The 22,455-nt window shown below is 43.2% G+C and overlaps 1 protein-coding gene across 1 annotated transcript in view; it reads right to left on the bottom strand.

Moving 5' to 3' along the window:
* Positions 1 to 13,282, bottom strand: part of FOCAD (focadhesin) — a 98,068-nt gene extending 84,786 nt beyond the window's left edge. The window contains exons 1-5 of the mRNA XM_062624064.1: positions 13,192 to 13,282; positions 12,664 to 12,752; positions 10,001 to 10,075; positions 4,896 to 5,050; positions 1,284 to 1,388 (exon numbers count right to left, since the gene is read on the bottom strand). Of these exons, the coding sequence (XP_062480048.1) occupies positions 1,284 to 1,388; positions 4,896 to 5,050; positions 10,001 to 10,075; positions 12,664 to 12,720 (392 nt within the window). The 5' untranslated portion in view covers positions 12,721 to 12,752; positions 13,192 to 13,282. The remainder of the gene's footprint in view (positions 1 to 1,283; positions 1,389 to 4,895; positions 5,051 to 10,000; positions 10,076 to 12,663; positions 12,753 to 13,191) is intronic.
* Positions 13,283 to 22,455: the final 9,173 nt, after the last annotated feature.

The raw sequence follows: 22,455 nt of genomic DNA, 5'->3' as shown, positions 1-22,455 counted from the left end.
CCTTATGTTTCCAGCAATTTTTCTTTTGGTAACTGGGGGAAAACAAACCAAAAAGTGGTAACATTTCTTCACCCTACTGGGGAGAGGCCATTTCTTCACTTCAGCCACATCCTCCCACTCTTTTTCACACAAAGCCTGGATTACGTGAACTGAACCTCTTCTACCACAAGACTTTAAATGAGTTTATTTACTTTTAAAGTTTCCAAGAGGGTTCCACCTTACTACCCGCCCTTCACTACTTGCCTTCAGTTACACCTGTCCTATAGGACAGTAGAATTTGTAGAAAGAACTGATATAGCTAGAAAAACCAAGGCACACAGGATTTCATGAATGCAAGCACATCAAGTGCTCCATAGTCTGTTTTAATTCAGTATTTTGTTTCACTTAAAACACGATTCCTGTCTTCCAACTAGTGCCATTTAGACCCTTAAAGCATTAGAGGTACGGCCTGCTACAATACCTCTTAACTGCATAAGAAGCAACTTGAAAAATGCTTAAGACATCTGCCAAGTAGATACAATAATGGCTGTTAATGTCAGCACTGACTCATGGTTTTTCAACAGCTAGAAGTCACCAAGATGTCCCCGTACGAAGGCTGCTACCACCTGACAAGCAGCTTCATAGAGCTTTATGAATGAAGAGCTCTGAATGCATCTTTAAATCATTTATTTTATATGGCAAGCACTTTAACAGTAAAAGCATTTAGGAACCTTATTTGATAACTGGAATAAAGCAGGAAAAACAAGCGAGAGGGAAGAGGTCCACAGTCTTAAAACAAGACTTATTAAAAAGGACTACTAGCAATCATTGAGCTACGTGAACAAGTAACAGTATTTATTTGTTCTTTCTCACACTCAGCCTTCATGTTACCATTGCCCCTTTTGAGCTTATGGTGGCAATCTTACCCCTGTACTACAAAAACTCCTTGAAACTTTCAACAACAACAACAACAGCAACAACAGATCTTAGAATCAGAAAGTCATTTAGCTTGGAATGGTCACCACTGAAGAATCATTTAGGCTGGCCCAGTATCACATGCAATCTGGTGTCAGTATCTCTAAAGATGGAGATTCCACAATCTCTGCAGACAACCTGTGCAGTGCTTACTTACCTGAACAGAATAAAATCAAAAAGAAACCAAACAAACAAAACCAAACCAACCAGCCAAAAAAAAAAAAAAACAAACCTAAAAACACAAAACCAAAAAAACACAGGCAGAAAGCCAGTGAAAACTCAGAAAAAAAATTGTTATGGTATCTAAATAAAACCGAAGTGAAACTAACCTGATGCCATAAAGATTCCAGACAGCCTCATTTCCATCTTCTCCCAGTTGAATGGCTTGAATTTGTAGTAACTTCAAAATAGTTTTCACTAAACCATGTACATTCCTGTTGATAAGGAGAAATACATGACTGTCACATGTAGTTACATTAGTTGATTCTTCCATAAAAGAAGGAATCCAGGAAGAAAATCAGAATCCTAGAGTTCTCCTTAAGGACTTCTTCACATCTGCCTACACAAGTTGTAAATCCATGTGTCTTTGTTCTCCTTTTCACGTAACTAACAACACAGCAGAGAGTATAATTAATCCATCAATTAAAACTTTTGATGGTTTGATTCTACCGTATCTTACAACTATATTTGTTGTCTCCAGCTTAACTGAAACTGGTGCTTTTAACATGCTAAAAACTTTCCTCTGAATGCAAGTATACAGGTAAACATCACAAATTTCCTCCTGTCTAGCAAGCAAAAGCAAGAGAAATCATACTGTCAGAAAAGACACTTGAGACACCTAGTTTGCTGACTTTTGATCTCAGGAACCAAGGACTATAAAAAAGAAACACATACAGCTACTTTATCTTCCTCCTCCTATCTTGTTTAATTGAACATTCAGGAAAATTTAAGAAACAACAGCATTTCTGAAATTTTGATAGGAATTTCCATATTCTGCTGGAGAGACACTAATGAAATCAATGAAGTCCACCACAAAGGGTGAAAAAAAGCCTCTGTGACCATGCAGTAAAAAGCTTAAGTATACAGCTTACTACTGCTTGGCTGAGCTTACAAGACCAAAAGTATAACTATCAAAATTTTGCTTTCCTCTTCATAAAGTGCTTTTTCACACCTTTCCAACCAGACCACGCCAGATCCAAAACAAGTCCCTCAAGAAAATAGCCTGGATTCTATAATGAAACACACTTTTCACGAGGTGAAAAATGTAGAAGCAGAGGAACAGAAAAAGTCATAGTCACTGCTTGTGTTGTTTTTTTTTCCCTTCTCGCTGCTCCCCCTTCCTTTCTTCCTACCAGGAAAAAAATCTGAGAAATCTATTTTGTCTGCAATTCCACTTCTCCATCAATGAATGGAACACTGCAGGAACTCCTCAGATGACAAGCTGTAAACAAGAAACTATGCAGAATTGTGTAACCCTCTCACAGGACAAACAAACCATCATACTCATTTAAGACATGAGAAAAAGGATATATTATTAGCTGTTTGACATACAGTGCAGTATACTCTACAATTCCTAAATTATGAGCTGATACACACATTTAGACTACGTAATATGTAACACAGAAATCCTTCTGACAATCTTAGAGATTACCATAATCCATTGTTTCACAGGTTTTTAACAGATTGGTTTAATTATTTATGCTCATTCTTTATTGACCACAGAGTTTTTCCATTATCTTCTACATAGAAAGCTGGAGACCAATCTTACAAATGTGTAAAAATGTGTATATGTTTACACGTGTATCCATATTTTGCATACATGCATACACATACAAACACACATATAAATACTATGTTCCATGAGGTTTAAACTGTTGGGGCAACAAAGGAAACTCAAAATTGGGTCTGAGAGACAGTTATGGCACAACAACGTACCGGAGAGGTAAGAATAGAGTCCCATTTGTATAACGAACAGATAGCGTTAATCTTATATGAAGTCAACTCAGATAAACACTCAATATTCACCTTTATCAAAGCAAATTGTCTTACCTAACACACAGAATTTGATACACCTGACAAAATGAAACCCACCAGGTGCACTAAATCCCTGCTAAATTCACCACAATGGAAGAGAAGCAAGTACACAACATGAATGGTCTTTGCCAATAAAACATTCACCTATCTCCATTCAGCACTAAAAGATGCTCAGCAATTGTAAATGCCTGTCCACTGGCAGCTAATTTCATACTTACTTTATTTTTACAGACACTGTGCACACAGCACTGCAAAGCCACAGAGCAAACCTGGATGAAAATTTGGCAGGGGGAACAGAATGAAGAACAGCAGGCTATAATTCTAAGAGTCAATAAAAAAAAAAACAGTACCAGCACTAAAATGAACCAATCTGAGGTTCAGTCAGCTCCTGAGTCTACAGACATTTTAAACCCACAGACATCCATAGCAGCTTGGGACTGGGATGGCAGCAGAAAGAAGCTGAAAACTCATAAAACGTTCCTGGGTAATTTAACAGCATGTACTAAGAAATCAGTGATATGTGTTGGTTTCACATATGGAAAAAAATCTAAGAATGATACAGAAATGCCACATATACAAGCCCATTCAACATAACCTTGATTCTGTTTTTAAGGTTAACTCAATCCTTAATATCCCATTTTACACTTTTTATTTTCTCAAGTACAAAACTGTATTAGCATTTAATTTCCTTATAAATCACTAATGCTGTAACAAACCCTTGGCTGAACAGGAATTTCACATTTCTCCATCTGCAAGTCACAGCTAATAAACCTTCCCTCCACTTTACCCCACAGGACTCAGGTTTCCATAGTCTAAGTACAGGTGCTTTTACTTCTTTGTTAACAGTGGCAACTCTTCTCTCAACCCCAAACTGAAGTAGCAAAATTTTCTAATTTGGAGGGCACTGCTTTGCAGAAATTATTCATATTATGTAAATATATTTACAAACCCTTTCCTAGGGATCCACAACCACCTACTGCAAACTAAGTATAGAGACAGTACCTTCACAGCAAGATCCTAGCTGTAAACAATGAAGTCACGAGGAAAGAAGCAATCTCTTTAAAAATGTCTTGTTTCTGAAGCATTTCACTAGTTTACTCAAACCTAACTTCACCTCTGCCTCAAAGTGACCATTAGAAACCTCAGACCAAAACTGATGATGTGAGGGTTAGAAGAGGTGAAAAACATGTCATGAACAACATGGCTCTTGCAACCAGCTGTTAAGCCCATCAGCACAATACATCACAAGTGTAGCACCAACTGGCTTGGCTAAAACCGACTCCAGCATTCTGTAGGAAGTGAATGAGAAACCTTAGTGCAGAAATCCAGTTAGCTGCCAAAAATCAGAGGAGACAAAGATAACCCCATGGAACTTTGTAAGATTGAACGGAAACATCTTCCCAAGCATCACTTGACTTCCCATTGTAAATTTTATGTGCAGTGTCTTTTTTCCCCCACAACTGCATTCTTTCAGTACGTTGCACAGGCCAGTCTAGCTCAAAACACCACTGTGAGATGTAGACATTATATTTACAGAATTCTGCAGAGCTACGTAAAGTGATTTCTTCCTCAGCAGACAGGGAAATAAAATATAGCGTTCCTTATCCCCACCCACAGACTTATGGTGACTATGTGAGCAACAGTTCTAAGTTCAGAGCATTAGTCTGAACAGCGAACAATTTCAGCCAACACACGTAGGATACTCTATGAGTTTTTAAGTCAGACCCACAATGACAAACTGCCAAGATGAAAGCAGCAGCCTTCAGCAAAGTGACAGCCCAAGGACAGTCCTTTAATGCCACAGCTTATTTGAAGACCCTGTTAATTTACAGAACCTTTCCTCTTCCCCTGTATTTACAAGGGAATAGCAATGACAAAAGGCACAAGATTAAGCAACCAAACATTACCTTGCTGAGGGAATTAGGTTGAGAGCTCCATGAAGAACATAGTCTAGCTCAGCATGTTTCTCTGCAACAAGTGCCACCAATCCCTCAGAGCAGGCTGTTCGCAACGCAACATTCTCACTGCAGCAGTACTCCCAAAGTAAGTTCAGAGCAGGAGTCTGAAGGCAAAACCAGGAGACAAATCCAATGAGAAAGCTGACACTGATTTTTTTTTCACTCATCTTAAACACACTTTTAAATAAAAACTGAAGTCTTAGCACAAGTGAGGAAGCTGGGGTACAGGTTCTACACCCAAGAAAGGTTTTCCCAGGAAACCTTTTCCTTTGCTAGGAAAAAGCGGCGGGTCATAGTAGTAGGGGACTCTACATTGAAAGGGACAGAAGCACTCGTCTGCCGGCCAGACCCCGTCTCAAGGGAGGTGTGTTGCCTATCAGGGGCACGGATCAGGGATGTGGCAGAGAGGCTGCCTGCTCTAGTAAGTCCCACGGACTATTACCCATTCCTGGTGACACATGTGGGTGCTAGGGATATAGATAGTAGTAGCCTGGGGAACATAAAGGACTACAGAGCCCTGGGGGAGGCGGTTAAGGGCTCTGGAGCTCAGACAGTCTTTTCATCAATTCTCCAGGATATAGGGGAGGACCTAAAAAAAGCTAGGAGGATTAGCCAAGTTAATAAATGGTTAAAAGGGTGGTGTCATAGTCAGGGGTTTGGGTGTCTTGAACACGGGACCCAAGCTTGTAGGCCAGGTCTACTGGGGGCTGGTGGAGCTGGTCTGGTAAAGAAGGGAACGAGCAGTTTTGGTAGGAGGCTTGCCAGACTGGTCAAGGAGGCTTTAAACTAGATATGTCGGGGGAGGGGGGCATCATTCCATTCCAACACACCCAGTCAGTTGCCAGAACCTATAATAAATGCTTGCAGCAATGTAGGGATATCCCAGCCGCTCCAGCCAATAAGATGGCATCATTTGGAGCTCGGCTCAGATGCCTCAATACAAATGCCTGTTGCATGGGGAACAAACAAGAGGAATTAGAGATCTGTGCACGTCTACGGGGGTATGATATAATAGGCATCAAAGAAACATGGTGGGATGGCTCCTATGACTGGAGTGTTGGAATGGAAGGTTACAGGCTCTTTAGAAAAGACAGGCCTGGCAGGAGGCGAGGGGGAGTTGCCCTTTATGTTAGGGATAGGCTGGAGAGTATGGAACTCTGTCTGGGACAGGTGAGCAGTCCACAGGGAGTTTGTAGGTCAGGGTTAAAGGGAATATAGCTATGGGAGACATTACTGTGGGGATCTGTTACAGACTGCCTGATCAAGGAGAACCTGCAGATGAAGCACTCCATAGACAGATAGGAAAACCCTCACGCTCACAGGCCCTTGTTCTCATGGGTGACTTCAACCACCCTGACATCTGTTGGAAGGACGGTACAGCCCGGCACAAGCAATCCAGGAGGTTCCTCAATTGTGTAGAAGACAACTTCCTTCTGCAAGTAATAGAGGAGCCGACAAGGAGAGGTGCCATGCTTGACCTCATGCTCACCAACAGGGAAGGGCTGGTTGGAAATGTGACGCTCCAGGGCAGCCTTGGATGCAGCGATCCTGAGATGTTGAATTTGAGATCCTCAGGACAGTCAGAAGAGCATGCAGCAAGCTCACTGTGCTGGACATCAAAAGAGCAGACTTTGGCCTCTTCAGGAGCCTGCTTCGGAAGGTTCCATGGGATACAGCCCTAGAGGGCAGAGGGGCCCAAGACTGTTGGTTGATATTGAAGTATCAGCTGCTGCAAGCTCAGGAGTGTTGCATCCCAACCAGAAGGAAGTGCAGCAGGAGGGCCAGGAGACCTCCTTGGATGGATAAGGAGCTCCCAGGGAAAATTCAAATGAAAAAAGAGGCTTATAATAAGTGGAAGCAAGGACAGGTGGCATGGGAAGAGTACAGGGATGTTGTTCGGGAAGTTAGGGACCAGGTTAGGAAAGCTAAGGCCCAGTTAGAATTAAACTTAGCTAGAGGTATTAAGGATAACAGGAAGGGATTCTACAGGTACATAGCAAATAAAAAACAGACTAGGGAGAATGTAGGCCCCCTCAGGAAGCTCTCGGGAGAACTGGCTACATGGGATTTGGAGAAGGCTGAGGTTCTGAATGACTTCTTTGCCTCAGTCTTCACTGGCAAAGGCTCTGACTGCACCACCCAAGTCTTGGAAGACAGACACAGGGACTGTGAGAATGAAGACCTTGCGCCCACTGTAGGAGAGGAACTGGTTCGAGACCATCTTAGAAATCTGAACGTGCACAAGTCCATGGGACCTGATGAAATCCATCCGTGGGTCCTGAAGGAGCTGGCAAATGAAGTTGCGAAGCCGCTGGCCATCATATTTGAGAAATCATGGCAGTCAGGTGAAGTTCCCAATGACTGGAAAAAGGGAAACAGAACCCCCATTTTCAAGAAGGGGAAAATGGATGACCCGGAGAATTACAGACCAGTCAGTCTCACCTCTGTGCCTGGCAAAATCTTGGAGCAGATTCTCCTGGAAGGCATACTAAGTAAGGCACATGAAAATCAACAAGGTGCTTGGTGACAGCCAGCATGGCTTCACTAAGGGGAAATCCTGCCTGACCAATTTGGTGGCCTTCTGTGATGGGGCTACAGAACTGATGGACAGGGGTAGAGCAGTTGATGTCATCTATCTGGACTTGGGAAAAGCGTTTGACACTGTCCCACACGACATCCTTGTCTCTAAATTGGAGAGACATCAATTTGATGGATGGACCACTGGGTGGATAAAGAACTGGCTGGATGGCTGCACACAAAGAGTTGTGGTCAATGGCTCAATGTCCGGCTGGAGACCAGTAACGAGTGGTGTCCCTCAGGGATCGGTGTTGGGACCGGTCTTGCTTAACATCTTTGTTGCTGACATGGACAGTGGGATTGAGTGCGCCCTCAGCAAGTTTGCCAATGACACCAAGCTGTGTGGTTCTGTTGATACACTGGAAGGAAGGAACGCCATCCACAGGGACCTTGACATGCTTGTGAGGTGGGCTGATGCCAACCTCATGAAGTTTAACCATGACAAGTGCAAGATCCTACACCTGGGTGGGAGCAATCCCAGGCACAGCTACAGGTTGGGCAAAGAAGAGATTCAGAGTAGCCCTGCAATGAAGGACTTGAGAAAATGAACATGAGCTGGCAGTGTGCGCTCGCAGCCCAGAAAGCCAACCGTATCTTGGGCTGCATCAAAAGGAGCGTGACCAGCAGGTCGAAGGAAGTGATCCTGCCCCTCTACTCTGCTCTTGTGAGACATCACCTGGAGTACTGCGTGCAGTTCTGGGGTCCTCAACATAAAAAGGACATGGAACTGTTGGAGCAAGTCCAGAGAAGGGCCACAAGGATGATCAGGGGACTGGAGCACCTCCCGTATGAAGACAGGCTGAGGAAATTGGGGCTGTTCAGCCCGGAGAAGAGAAGGCTGCATGGAGACTTCATAGCAGCCTTCCAGTATCTGAAGGGGGCCTATAGGGATGCTGGGGAGGGACTCTTCATTAGAGACTGTAGTGATAGGCAAGGAGTAACAGGGTAAGACTTAAACAGGAGAAGTTTAGATTGGATATAAGAAGGAAATTCTTTCCTGTTAGGGTGGTGAGGCACTGGAATGGGTTGCCCAGGGAGGTTGTGAATGCTCCATCCCTGGCAGTGTTCAAGACCAGGCTGGATGTGGCCCTGAGTGATATGATTTAGCATGAGGTGTCCCTCCCCATGGCAGGGGGGTTGGAACTAGATGATCTTAAGGTCCTTTCCAACCCTAACTATTCTATGATTCTATTCTATGATTCTAAAAGGGTAAGGCAAAGAAATTTTTCAACAATTTCACTTTCTTTAAAAGAAATCAAGATGTAATTGGAAAAAACTCTGTCTACAGCAAGATGTATTGCAGACAGCTACAGGCAGGCATCCAAGGGGCTATCCAAAGGTAAGCTGCCTTTACTCATGCTACAAAGTGCTCTTCGTTTGTCAGTAAGCACAAAGATTTGGCTGTATCCGTTAAAACTGTTGCTTTAGTTTTTATACTAAATTTGTATTCACAGGTTCTTTTGCTGACTTCGTAGCTTCCAAATGGGGAAACAAGGGACATTTTGAAATAACTGAACGCTGCAAAATACTCCTGTCTAAAAAGAGTAACTAATGTCTGAACAGCACAATGTTCTACTTCTTAATGTTTCAGAAGGTTTTGCTGTATTTCATCTTAAAACCTTTATGGGGCAGCATAATGGGAAGAGTCAGCTTGTACCTCGAAACATAATGTCATTTGGGAACACGATCCTGGACTGTTAAAGTAGTTTCTGTTACAGAGACTACACACCCCCTCCACATTCCCTCACATCACAACTCAACACTTTTCAGGTTTGGGTTTGCTAGTTTGGGGATTATTTTATTTATTTTTTTTTAAGGGTTCAGACTGGGAGGAAAAATCCACAAATAATCTTCTGCTCCTTTCTGTACAAGTTAGCATTTGGTGAGGAAAAACAGAAGAACAAATCCTAACTAACACTTCTCCTATGTTGCTGTGACACTTCCAAATGCCAGTATTACATAGGTATCTCAGTTAACAAGACAGACCAGCACTTGGGCAAGCTTGACTCATCTAAAACACAAAGTATGCCTTTACACTATGCTTTCTCTTAAAGAGATATAAGCTCTCCTTAGCTAATGTTAAAAATAACACCAATACATGTATGTGAAATGTCATAATTTTGAATTTTTTAAGTGATGTAAAACACCTTCCTACTTAAGTGATAAAGTCTCACCATATGGCGCTTCACTTTCAGTAACGTAAATAAATGCAAATAAATTTTGCTCTTAAATTGGGCAGAGCTAGGCGTTGGTATATCTGCAGAACTAAGATTTCTGCCATTAAGACTTCTGATGGAAGTGATACTGCTCTTCTGACCCCAGAGATATGCTATTTCTATCTGTCCACCTAGACATATACTGCTAACTACCTAACTTAACTTCCAGGATTTATTACACAGAGGGGAATCAGAAAACATAGAAAAAATGTAAGTACATATGGATAGGAGAGGAGACAGAACTGAGAGAATTTCACAGACCTGGTCAGACGCCTGCCAGATTTTCTCTGAAGAAACATTTTCTTTCAGTACTGCAGCAATTAGATGACCCACTGCCTAAAAGAGAAAAAGAAATAAAAAGAACACACACAGACCAAGCATTACTTTTTAATTCTCAAATAGGAAGAATTTACACTGCTGTTGCATACAATCATTTCACTTAGGCAGTTTACATATCCCCTAGCATATTTACTGCCAGAAACGCTTTATTTACTTTAAACAAGGCATCTGAAGTTAACAGTATTCTTTATAAAGCTATTCTGTGGCAGAGATCATTAACAAGATCTAACTTTTCAAGGTCCTCAAAAAAAATGCTTATCAGAACAGCATGTATTTGTTCATCTGAAGTTTAAGAGTAAGCATTTCATTCTATTTTGACAGAAGGAACATATTTCCTCAAACTGCTTTTAAAAATCTAAATGTGGACTGAGATACTGGAATACTCTGAAAGGGTTTAAGGTGTCTGAATCCAGGCATTTGTTTCCTGACTGATCTGTAATGCCTAACTCCGTCTCGTTTCTTAATCATCGATACGGATACATAGAAAATCCTCTCTGTGAGAAACATACACATCTTTTTGCAGCAAGAGGACAAAAATGTTTCAGATTATCACTGTACCCAGAACAGCAGCTGCATTTACATTATGGTAAGGACAGATGCTTACTTTTGGAAAAAGTAAACTAGGAAGTCAGCCAGAAAAAAAGTAATAAGGACATTCCTGTTTTTTTTAGTGCATAAAAAGAAAGGAACACATTATTTGAAATGTTTTCACATTCCTTCTCCTATCAGGATTTTTTTACACTTCATTTAGATACTAGTTGCTAAGCTGACATAACAAACAATAGCACTCTTGAGGTAACAGTTCTCATCTCCAGGAAAGATGACACTTTAAACCTTCCTCGATTAGGAAGATTATGCCTTTCAAAGGTCTGGATATGTATTCTAACACTTTTGACTTATAAAGACTGTTTTTTATTTGGGAATTTTACTATCCTGAGAACAAAATTAGAAAATGGGACAAAGTCAGATATGTGTATCTGTTTCTCTGCAGTTATCGCATTGCAAAACCAACTACAGCAACATGCTCCCCAGGCAGATTAGTACTTTTTAGGGCACTTACAAAGCGGATCTTCTATTATTTTTTATTTTTTCTGCTTGTAAGGACATTCAGAAATTAATTCACACCCACATTCTTAAAACATTCTTCTTATACTGGAAAAGGGGCTTATCAATACAGTGGCTTTTGCAGTGAGCTATACAGGAAAGTCAAAATGTAAATTACTCCAATGCACTCCAAAAACTTGAATTTGAATAGAATGGTAAATTTTTTTTGACCTACAAATTATGCTCAAGTTCCTCACTTTGCTGATCCTTGTCCGTGTAGATTACATGCTCTGCAGAGCAGATGTCCTGATCTCAAAAAAGAGAAGACATCTGCCATGAAGTTGGATCCTGGCCTGATGACAGTTTGAAGATTACAGCATGCTTTCCAAGGGTCATAGAATATAAATGGAAACTAGCAAAACAACCAAAGCACAGCACAAAACCAACCAAAATGAACTGGTAGCCCTTAATGATGTGCAGCTGTTGTGATGAACCAAGACACTTCAGGAGTACTTGTACCATGGTGATATTCTTCCGCACTGAAGAAAAATAACTTGGTTCAAAGGCGCAAAATCCTATGCTTCGAGGCTAGTAGTGATATGAACTCATAAGCAGTACAATACACTTCACTACACCTTACATGAATCCTAGCAGAGACATGACTTCCTCTCCTAAACACGAAACTGATCACAAGAGGACTTCTCTCTCTTTCAAACTTAATTACTGTAAACCACTGTAGACTGAGCTGAATTGAAAAGGCAACAGAAACACCAGGTTGCACATCAACTTATTCTATCAAACAAATGGCTACTTATTTAATCCTGAATTCAAAACAGGAAAAGGAAGAAAACAGGGAAGTTACCAAGGAGCTTACAGCAACAGAGATATGTTTTTAATACTGAAATGAGACATGGCCAAAGCAAAGAACGTGTATTTTTTAAACAGTCTATTTTTTTCTTAGTGTCCATTAAAAATGCTATGGTAAACACTTCATGCACATGAGAAAATTTCAGGTGATTATGACCAGGAGGCAATGCATGGCTCTGAAAATGTTTGGTCTGCTGATCACAGTGGAGGTAAACACAGTTATTCTTAGATGTCAGATAAGACTACAGTAGTCCTTCAGCTATCATCAGACAGGAAGAAAGCAGATCAGTTCTAAAGACAGTTCTGTAAAGTACTGTCAAGTATTTTAACCTCACACATGGTATCTGGTAACTCCCGGCTTCTCGCAAGATCACAGGGTCATTAAAACCCATTTGCTCCACTTAAACCTTCCAGTCATGGAAAGTTTCTGATTTTCTTACAGAGACTTTACAGTGATGGGCAACTATGTCCAATGTCTGGATTACACAGAGAAGGCAATTAGTATTTGTTTATAACTTAAAAACACTCTACTTCTAGGGCTTTCTGCCTTTGCAGCAAACCTCTCACCACCCCCAGCATCTTCTTCATCACCTTTTTACAGGCAGGTAGCAGGCCTTGGAACAAAAGTTTCCATAAACAATTCAATTCGCTTAATGTTTTTTAAAAAAAATTACCTGTGACTGAATAACTGCATTAGGAAATTCAAACCGCTTCTTAATGTCATCCAGCATTTTGGCTCTGTCATATGACACCACCTCTCACTCTGTAAAAGAAATTTAAAAATATACTTAGGACTAGGAAAGAAAGTACGCTACTTGCCACAAAAAAATACATGAGATTTATCTTGTACTTAACAGCAGATATAAACTTTAAAGAGTTTTCTTCCCCCTCCTAAGTCTACCATATCACCTTGCTTTATGGGCTTTAACCCATGAAATGCTGAATACTCACTGGTCTTGCACAGAGTGGGTGATCTACATTTCTTGTAGCTGTAGCAAAATAAAGTTCCTTACCACATACTGTATGTGTAGTCTGAGAGCATTTACTCTTGAGAGCCTTTTAGGAGTATCTCATTGCCTTGAAAACTGGACAGCTCAGAAGGAGTGTTCACAATTTCTAAAACATTTCTAAAATGCAAGATTCTCCACAAATTTTTCAATTCTTTCATGCAAAACCAGAAGTAAAACAAACAAAACTCCCACCTGTGAGACTGTAAGTTGTAATTGTAGTTGGAACACTTGACAAAAAATCTTTTAATCTGGAATATGCAGGCACCCACAAATACACAGAAACCTCAAGTACTGTGAAGAGGAAAAAAAAACAAACCAGAGAATAAAGCTTACTTTTAATGCATTGTTTTACCATCTATTTTCCACACTTTTTTTTTTGACAGGTACAAAGAGCAGCAAGTTTTTTATCTCAAATACATACTTAATAGAGTATCTCTTTGTAACTACAATGTCGAATGCTATTATTTCACACTAGTAAAATACAAACATCAAATGCTGTTTCACAGTTTTGCTAATCTATGCATATGATTTCATAGTTACTCATCTGTGCAAAACCAAGTCTTTCATAACACTATAAATTATTTGTAATGCTTACTTTTCTCTCTGCTGACTTTGCCCCGCAAAGAAACAGGTCATGGAAGATGACTACTGGCAGTGTTATCAGACTACCATTAAAATTTCATTCTTTCGAGAAGAGGTAAAAAGTTCACAGAACACATTCAGCAAATTTAAAATCACCAAAAGAAAGGCTTTAAGAAAGTACTACCCAGTCAAAGGGTGGTGGCTGGTGTTCTTTGAAAGCTTTGAAGAGATACATTTTCACATTGCCATCTGGAATCATCTGAACTTCGCAGCTCAAGATTTGAATCAGAAAGCAGCTATGAATTGCTAAATGTATTCTTGAGCCGGCACACCTCCCCATGATGCTATTTATTAATTTATATCCCACTTCTCAAAGTGTCATTTCCAGTCTTCCCGATAGCAACCTACATAGAAACATCATACAATTATGTGAGCACTCAGATTGATGACAGAATGAGACAAAGCCAGGAGGAACATGTTTAAGAGAAGCACAGCTGCTGTTGTAGTAACTGCAAAGCCAAAAGATAGTAAAAATAATTTCAGAAAATTCCAAATATGATTTATAAAATGGAACCTAAGCAATCCCTAAATACGGTGATAGTTAAAAAAATAATAATCCCACAACACAAACCCTTCTTAACCCAGTGTCTTGATTTTTTGGCACTGAAGATATGAAAGCTATCAAGATTAGGTTAAGACTTAAGATGCTGTGAAAAGAAACAAATAAAAACAAAAACGTGAGGGATTTTCCCCCCTCCTTCAGTTTAGATATTTAACATTAATTTGGAGACCACTTTCCAATAATTAAAAACCTAAGATTCTGAACAACTGTTTTGTTACTTTTAGAAACCATGGTTACTGCACACTCTTGTCAATATGCCAAGCCCCTTCTCTACAAAAGTGCAAGCATCAGTACTTCTTGCAGTCCCTTTTCCTCTTTCCCAGGAATGGCACAATTTTCACACAACCTGAAGAATTGGAAAAACAAAGGCAAAATAATGTTTCCTACTCTTAAACTGTCTTTTATGACAAAAAAAACAAGGAGGGGCAGGCTCATGAGAGCTGGTTAGTCTTTAGAGCCCACCAACAACAGCCTTGAAAACAACTGGTAAACTCTACCATAGCTTACATAGCTTACAACACTTGGGACAGCATTCTGTCTCAAAAAAAACCACTTAGCAGAATCTTTTTTAACCTTGAGATACCTGGTCTAGTGGAAAGTGTCCCTGCCTGTCTCAGTGGGGTTGGAACCAGATGATCGTTAAGGTCCCTTCCAATCCATACCATGATACGATGCTATGATGAACAATTTCTAGCATTATGTAATTTATTTCCAGGTTGCAGCTGACAGCAATATTATTAGCATTATACAAAATAAAACCTTTGCAAAGGAAGCAGCATCACTCTGACACAAATCTATCCATCTCCAAAATAAACTCCATGCAAGCAGTTCCTTCTCATTTTTCTGCCTCCAGAAATAAAAGAACAGTACAGGAATACTATGAAAGGGAGTAATTATATTGCAGATTCTTATAGCAGTCCTCTCCTAACATACTGCAAAGGGCCCTGCCAAAATAGCTGGTCTCAGCAAGCATACACTGGCTACTAAACATCCCCAAACTTATCCTATGTATGTCAGCAGCCTACCTAGCTATAACTAATTACACCTCTCTCCTCCAGAGATCTTTTTTGTCTGTCCTAAACTTTATTTTTCCTATTCTCATTGCTGAAGTGGTACTCTACACCATCAACCACACAGATAAAAAACACCTGCCTCAGACAAAAAACACACAGAGGTGTGTGCACAAAAGATAAATTTAAAAAAGACAAGGTATAGGAAAGAGACACTTGCTTTCCCAACATACTCAATGTGAACGGTAAGCATCTGTGGTGGGTTGAACTTGGCTGGCTAGCAGGTACACTCCAAGCCACTCTATTACTATCCTTCCTCAGCTGGAAACTGGACAAGAGGAGAAAATATAAAGACAGGCTTACAGGTCAAGGTAAGGACAGACAGAGATCACACCAATTACCATCATGGGCAAAACAGACGCAACTCCAGGAAATTAATTTAGTTTATCACCAGTCAAATTACAGTAGGGTGATGGGAAATAAATCTAAAAACACCTTCACCCTACTTTTCCTTCCTCCTGTGGTCAATTTCACTCACTCCTAATTTCTCCCCAGGCAGAGAAAGGGAACAGGGAATGAGGTCTGTGGTTATGCCCTTTCTCTGCTCCAGCAAGGGGTCCCTCCCACAGGAGCCAATCCCTCACAAACTTCTCCAATGTCGGTCCTTCCCATGGGCTGCAGTCCTTCATGAACTGCTGCAGTGTGAGTCCCTTCCATGGCTGCAGTCCTTCAGGAACAGGCTTCTCCAGTGTGGGTCCCCCGCAGGGTCACAAATATTGCAGCAAACCTGCTCCAGCATGGGCTCCTCTCTCCATGAAGCCACACGTTCTGCCCAGAGCCTGTTGCAGTGTGGAGTCCCCTCTCCACTGAGCCTGGCAGAAACCTGCCCCAAACAGTAGCCTGGCTTTGGACAGAAGTGGGTCTGTCTTGGAGCCAGCTGGCACTAGTTCCATCCAACATGGGAGAAGCTTCTGGCATGCTCTCACAGAAGCCACCCCACACCTACAACCCTCACACTATCACGGTTTTGCCACTTAAATCCAATAGAGCATCCTAATGCTAAGGCAGCCAAACATTGCTAACAGTACTGAGGCAGACAGGGGTTTTGTCCCGGTTATTAAAAGTTGTCACTGCATCACATTTTCAGGTCCTGTCCATACCACCTTATCAGAAATAATTATGACAAGCTAAGCTATGGTAAATAACAAAAAATGATCACTAGGCGCACTGAGATCACGTTTCCTCCATTAACTGACTTTTGCTCATTGTTCCGGACTCCCAGATCAAATCGGTGCTCCTACCAAACCAGCAAACACCCCCTCCCACCGCTCGTGTGTCACAGGTGCAACAATTCAAAACTCCCCCAAAGAACCAGGTTTAAAGACAATAAATTAAAATCCAACCACACAAAATCCGCCAAACCAACCCAAAACCAAACACACACACACACCCTCCCCCCAACTTATTAGCGGCAGCAGCTGTTACTTCTCTGCTGACCTGACGCCGGGCCGGTGTGCCCGCTGCGGTGACGTCCCCTGCGGGCCTCGCGGCCTGACCCAGTACGGCCACATCGCGGCCATCGCCGAAAAGGGGCCCCGGGGAGGAGAAGGCCGCGGCCCCTCACCGCTGAGGCTCGGCGGGAGTTCAGCGCCCTCCCCAAGACCCTGCGCTAGCGGTGACGCCGGCGCCAGGCCCACCCGCTCGGCCAGTACAGCCACCTCCCGCCGCCTCGCGTCCCTCACCTCGCCTCGACGATCGACCCTGCCGGCTCCAGGGGCGCATCTACCCCACTCCCAATGAACACGGACCGCAGCGCCAGCGTGAAACCCTGCCTCTAGAGGCGAAGGCGCCTGCGCAGGTAGTGACGCATGCGCGCTGCCTGGCGGGAGGTCGCGGCGGGCGTGGTGAGGGGTCTCTCGGCGGGGATGCGGGGTCAGGTTGGGGGTTACGGGAGTCTGTCGTAACCAGACGGGGCTGGGCTACCAGGATGCTCCTCTGTGCCGTGCTTGTGTGAGCGCACCGTGCGGCTACCATGCCTCCCGCCGCCCAGGCTGCCTCGCCGAGCCTGCCGGCCATTCCTTCGTCGCAGGGTTTGGCCAGGTTTCTTGCATTTGGTCATAAGGTGCTTTGGGCCGAGGCTTCTGTGCAGGATGTGAGCTTCTAGCTTTGGGCTGGCTTCAGACAGTTCCTTACATCCAAACTGAAATGGAGACTTGAATCTGAAGACTTAAGCGTAGAATCACAGAATCATAGAACGATTTGGGTTGGAAGGGACTTCAAAGCTCATCTAGTTCCAACTGCCTTGCCATGTGTGTGTGTATTTGCCACTAAACCAAGTTGCTCAAAGGCCCATCCAACTTGGCCATGAACACAGCCAGGGATGGGGCAGCCACAGCTTCTCTGGGCAACCTGTGGCAGTGTCTCACCACCCTCATACTGAAGAATCTTAATACCTAAATCTCCCCTTTTTAAGTTTAAAGCCATCCCCCCCTGATCTTCCCACTACATTCTCACTTGTGAAAAGTCCCTGTCCAGATTTCTTATCAGCCCTTTAGGTAATGGAAGCTGCCCTAAGGTCTCCTCTGAGCTTTCACTTCTCCAGGCTGAACAAGCCCAACTGTCTCAGCCTGTCTTCATACAGGAGGTGCTCCAGCCCTTTGATCATCTCTGTGGCCTCCTTTCTGTGGACTTGCTGGAGCAGGTCCATGTCCCTCTTATGTTGGGGGCCCCAAAGCTGAATGCAGTACTGCAGGTGGGGTCTCATGAGAGCAGAGTAGAGGGGCAGGATCACCTTCAACCTGCTGACTACACTCCTTTTCATGCAGCCCAGCACACTATTGGCTTTCTGGGCTGTGAGCAACTGCCAGCTCATGTTGAGCTTCTCGTCAACCCACCCCCTCCAAGTCTTCCACAGGGTTGCTCTCAAGCCATTCTCGGTCCAACCTGTAGCTGTGCTTGGGATTGCCCCAACCCAGATGCAGGACCTTGCACTTGGCTTGGTTGAACTTCATGAGGTCTGCACTGGCCCACCTCTCAAGTGTGTCAAGGTCCCTCTGGATAGCATTCTTTCCCTCCAGCGTGTCGTCCGCACCACATAGGTTGGTGGTGTTGGTGGGCTTGCTGGGGGTGCATAAATCCCACTGTCCATGATGCCAGCAAAGATGATGAACAGCACTGGTCCTGGTACTAACCCCTGAGGGACACCACTTGTCACCAATCTCCACTTGGAAACTGAGCCATTGACCTCAACTCTTTAAGTGCGACAATTCAGCAAATTTCTGATCTGCTAAGTGGTCTATCTGTCACATCCATGCCTGTCCAAATATAGACTAGGATGTCACACAGGACAGTGTCAAATGCCTTGCACAAGTCCAGGTAAATGATATTAGTTGCTGTTCCCTTATCTGCCAAGACCATTGCCCCATTGTAGAAGGCCACCAAATACATTTGGCATGATTTGCCTGTAGTGAAGCCATGTTGGCTGTCACTAATGACCCTCTTATTCATATGCCTTAGCACAGTTTCCAGGAGAATCTACTCCATGATCTTGAGGGGCACTGAGGTAAGACTGACTGTAGTTCCCTTTTTTACCTTTTTAAAAATGGGGGTTATGTTTCCCCTTTTCCAGGCAGTGGGAACTTCATTGGACTGCCATGACTTCTCAAATATGACGGACAGTGGCTTGGCAACTTCATCCACCAGTTCCTTCAGGGCATGAACATATGTTTCAGCAAGTCCCGGGACTTGTGCACTTTCTTCACCTTAAGGTGAAGGAAAGATCTGTCGTGGTTTAAACCCAGTCAGACAGCTTGTTCACTCACTTCCCCTCCCCCCTTCTTGCCCTCCCCCTACTCCTGGACGGACGGAGAGGAGAGTCAAAAAGAATGCAACTCCCACGGGTTGAGATAAGAACAGTTTAGTAACTAAGGTATAACACAGATCACTACTGCTACCACCAATGATAATAATGATAAAGGAAATAACAAGGGAAGAGAATACAACACCTCACCACCAGCCAACCGATAACTCGCCCCCCCCCAAGCCTGACCAAGCACTGACTGATACCTCCTCCAACCCTGCAGTCTCCCAGCCCTTCCGGGTAACTCCCAGTTACATCCTGGGCATGACGTGCTGTGGTATGGAATACCTCTTTGGCTAGCTTGGGTCAGGTGTCCTGTCTCTGCTTCCTCCTGGCTTCCCCTCCTCCCTGGCAGAGCATGAGGCTCACAAAGTCCTTGGCCAAACCAAAACATCATCGTTATCAGCTCTGTTCCAGAGCTGAAAGTCGAAGCACTGCACTGCACCAGCTACCAAGAAGAAGAAAACTGACTGCTACTGCTGAACCCAGGACAGATAGAGAAGTAAAAACTGAATGGAATGGGATAAACTGCAATAAACCAGGTAATAATTTTGGCCTTTGCTAGTTCTACTTGGAAACCAATTAAAAATACTTTCAGTAGATTTGACTGTTTTCAGGGTTTTGAGATCTTCACATGCTGACCAGACTGAGGGACAGCGAGGCATTTATTGTGGCAATCTTAGTGTGGGTTTCCCCCGTCACAGTAAGTTTGACTTGGTGGAAGAGTTGTACAGCTGAGCATTTTCCCAGTAGTGGAGGGTGTGAGTTGAGTGCCTGCCTTCTGTACCAGGGAGTGGTAGGCAAGGTGGCTGAGAGATGTGGTGTGGGGCTCTGTCTACATCTCAGTAAGAAATGCCCAGCAGCAAATGGTGTAATGAAATAGCTGATAGAACAGAAAAAGGAATGTAGATAGCAAATAACTTCTGTGTTCCTTCAGATAGTGTGAATCCTGTGTTTGTGCAGCATTGGACAGACCCCAGATGGATTTTCACTTGGCACACGGGTGCAGCATAACACAGGCCTGAAGGGCACACTAGACATGCAGCACAGCGCAGTTCAGCACCTGCTCAGGTCAGCTCTGATGTGGGTTTGTAATTCCTTAATAAAAATAGTCTCCTAGTGAAATCAATAGATGCCACCCCTTGATCCACATACATGTTCCCTTTCTCAAAGATATTGTAAATTACAGATTATATAAATAATACATGGACTTCTCAGGCCTAAAGCATAAGGTCTAATAGTGCAGACATGGCCTATTAAAGGTCACTGACTGCTGACATACAATGTCTTCTGCAAGACTCACAAAATAACTTGTGAGGCCCCTGCCTCTCATGGGACAGAGAGTGTGTCAAGTCCCAGCTGCCACCACATCCACTCTTGCAGCAGGAAGACATTGGGAATGTGGATGTGTTTCGTATGCTGCTTTATTGTTCTGTTTCCCTTTTTTCCTCCACATTGGTAGAGACTGGTTTTGTTTGTTGCCACATAGCTATGTGTGGCTCCATGTTTATGCCCAAGAGAGGAGACCCCTGATCTCTAGAGTACAGTGCCAAGTCTGCTATTGCACAAATGAGTATTAGCAAAATGGATTTCAATTAGATGAAAACTGCAATGAGATCTCTTGAGGGTAAGGAAGCAGATGCCTTTCTGAAATATTTTGATGCTGACAGTTCTGATCCTGTTGATACTGTGGAGCATTTTACCAGAGTGTCTTCATGCTTGGCATCAGGATATCAGGGATATCATGTCTGTTCCTGGGATTAATTGTCTGATGCCTAATTTCCAGCAGTCTTTCAAACCCTGAGTTTCATGCAGGTCTTCTGCGAACATTGACATGTGACTACATTGAGTGTACATAACACAAAACACTCTATCAGAGAGCTTTTGGTAGCTCCAGAGACATTTTTTTCAGTAGTTCCCTGAAGTGGTGTCCCTAGCTTCCAAAGTCTTCCATTAATGTAAAAGAAATACTTTGGAGTAAGAAGGCAGCATCGGTGCCAAAGTCATAACTGGGTTTGATTCAAAGCAGTTCATGCCAGCTGCAGGTTATGCTGCAAAATCTGCATTCATTAGTCAAATTTGTGAGAAATTTGGCACCTCTGGTGCCACATATTGCCACGTATTTCTTGTTGGTCTTAATGTGGCCTATCTGTTACACAGGAAGCAGTAGAAGTGGAATTCAGTTATGTTGGATTGGGCTGCCAAATAGGCTTACCACCCTTCAGTTCCTGCAACAAGAGTGTCAGGGTCTGACTGGGGAAAACACCAGTGCTGGACCCTGTTTCAGTTTGAGATCCCAAGAGTGAAATTCAGACTCAAACTAGGTCAAGTACTGTAATCGATTTGTAAGTTTATGACAAAAAGACAGTTATTATAAAAAAAGGAAATTAGTGTAATAAAGGGGATAGCGATAGGACAGATTGGAAAAAAGGTAGAAAATGAAGCAAGGATTCGGGGTGCAGAGAGAGAGACAGATAGCCACCACCAGGGATGCAGTGGTGTTCCGGACATCTGTTGCCATTGTCGTTAGTGGTGGGAGTCCTTCAGGGTTTGTAGTCGGTATCAGAGCAGAGTGGCCCCAAGAGCCTGTAGTAGTCATCGGAGGTGGGTGTCCTCATGGAGGCGTCCTTATGGAGTCATCCCTGTGAAGGTACCCCGTGGAGGTGTCCTGATGGACTTGCCCTTGTCGCGATGCCTCACGGAGGGTGTCCCTCAGGGTCCATAGTAGTCATTGGTGGAGAGTGTCCTCACAGAGGTGTCCTCCTGGAGTCATCCTCACAGCAATGGCTCCCTGGCGATGTGCCTCTTGGTGATTACCTTTTCCCCCTTTTATAATGAGTTGGGGGGAGTACCTCTGTTCTTCATGTCATGTATTACATGTTCCTGGTGGACCAGTTTCCCTGGTCTTGCAGCCATCTCTTCAGCTGCGCACACACACACACATGCACACGCATGTCTGCAGCAACTCTTGGGATAACGGGTATCAATTGTCGCAACAATCCTTGAAGTCTTAGCTCTTTCCCACTCATCCGTCAGGCAATGGATGGTGGAGTCCCAGTTCTCACACCCTTCTCACAGGCAATGGGTATTGGAGTCTTGTCTCAACTCCTCTCACCCATCTCTGAGACAAAAGATAGGTAGAATTTGAATTCCATCTCAGCTTCTCAGACCAGTCTTTGGGACAACGGACAGTGGAGTCTGATTTCAGATGAGTTTCTCACAAAAAATTTTTGCAAAGGTCAGTAAATGCGTGAAAACTGCCCTGTTCACTGGCCTGTGAATTCTACTCCAGGAGAGACAAGAGTCCATGTCTCAAGGTTCACTTTTTCTAGTACATTCTGAGTTGTTATATCAGGGGACAGTCATCCTGTGATGGGCGATGC

The sequence above is a fragment of the Pezoporus occidentalis genome, unplaced genomic scaffold (assembly GCF_034315485.1).
Source record: "Pezoporus occidentalis ecotype Australia unplaced genomic scaffold, CSIRO_AGI_Poc_V1 ctg260, whole genome shotgun sequence".
In the NCBI taxonomy this organism is placed as follows: domain Eukaryota; kingdom Metazoa; phylum Chordata; class Aves; order Psittaciformes; family Psittacidae; genus Pezoporus; species Pezoporus occidentalis.
Note: the sequence above shows the minus strand (reverse complement) of the source record. Positions and strands in the feature narration are given on the sequence as shown.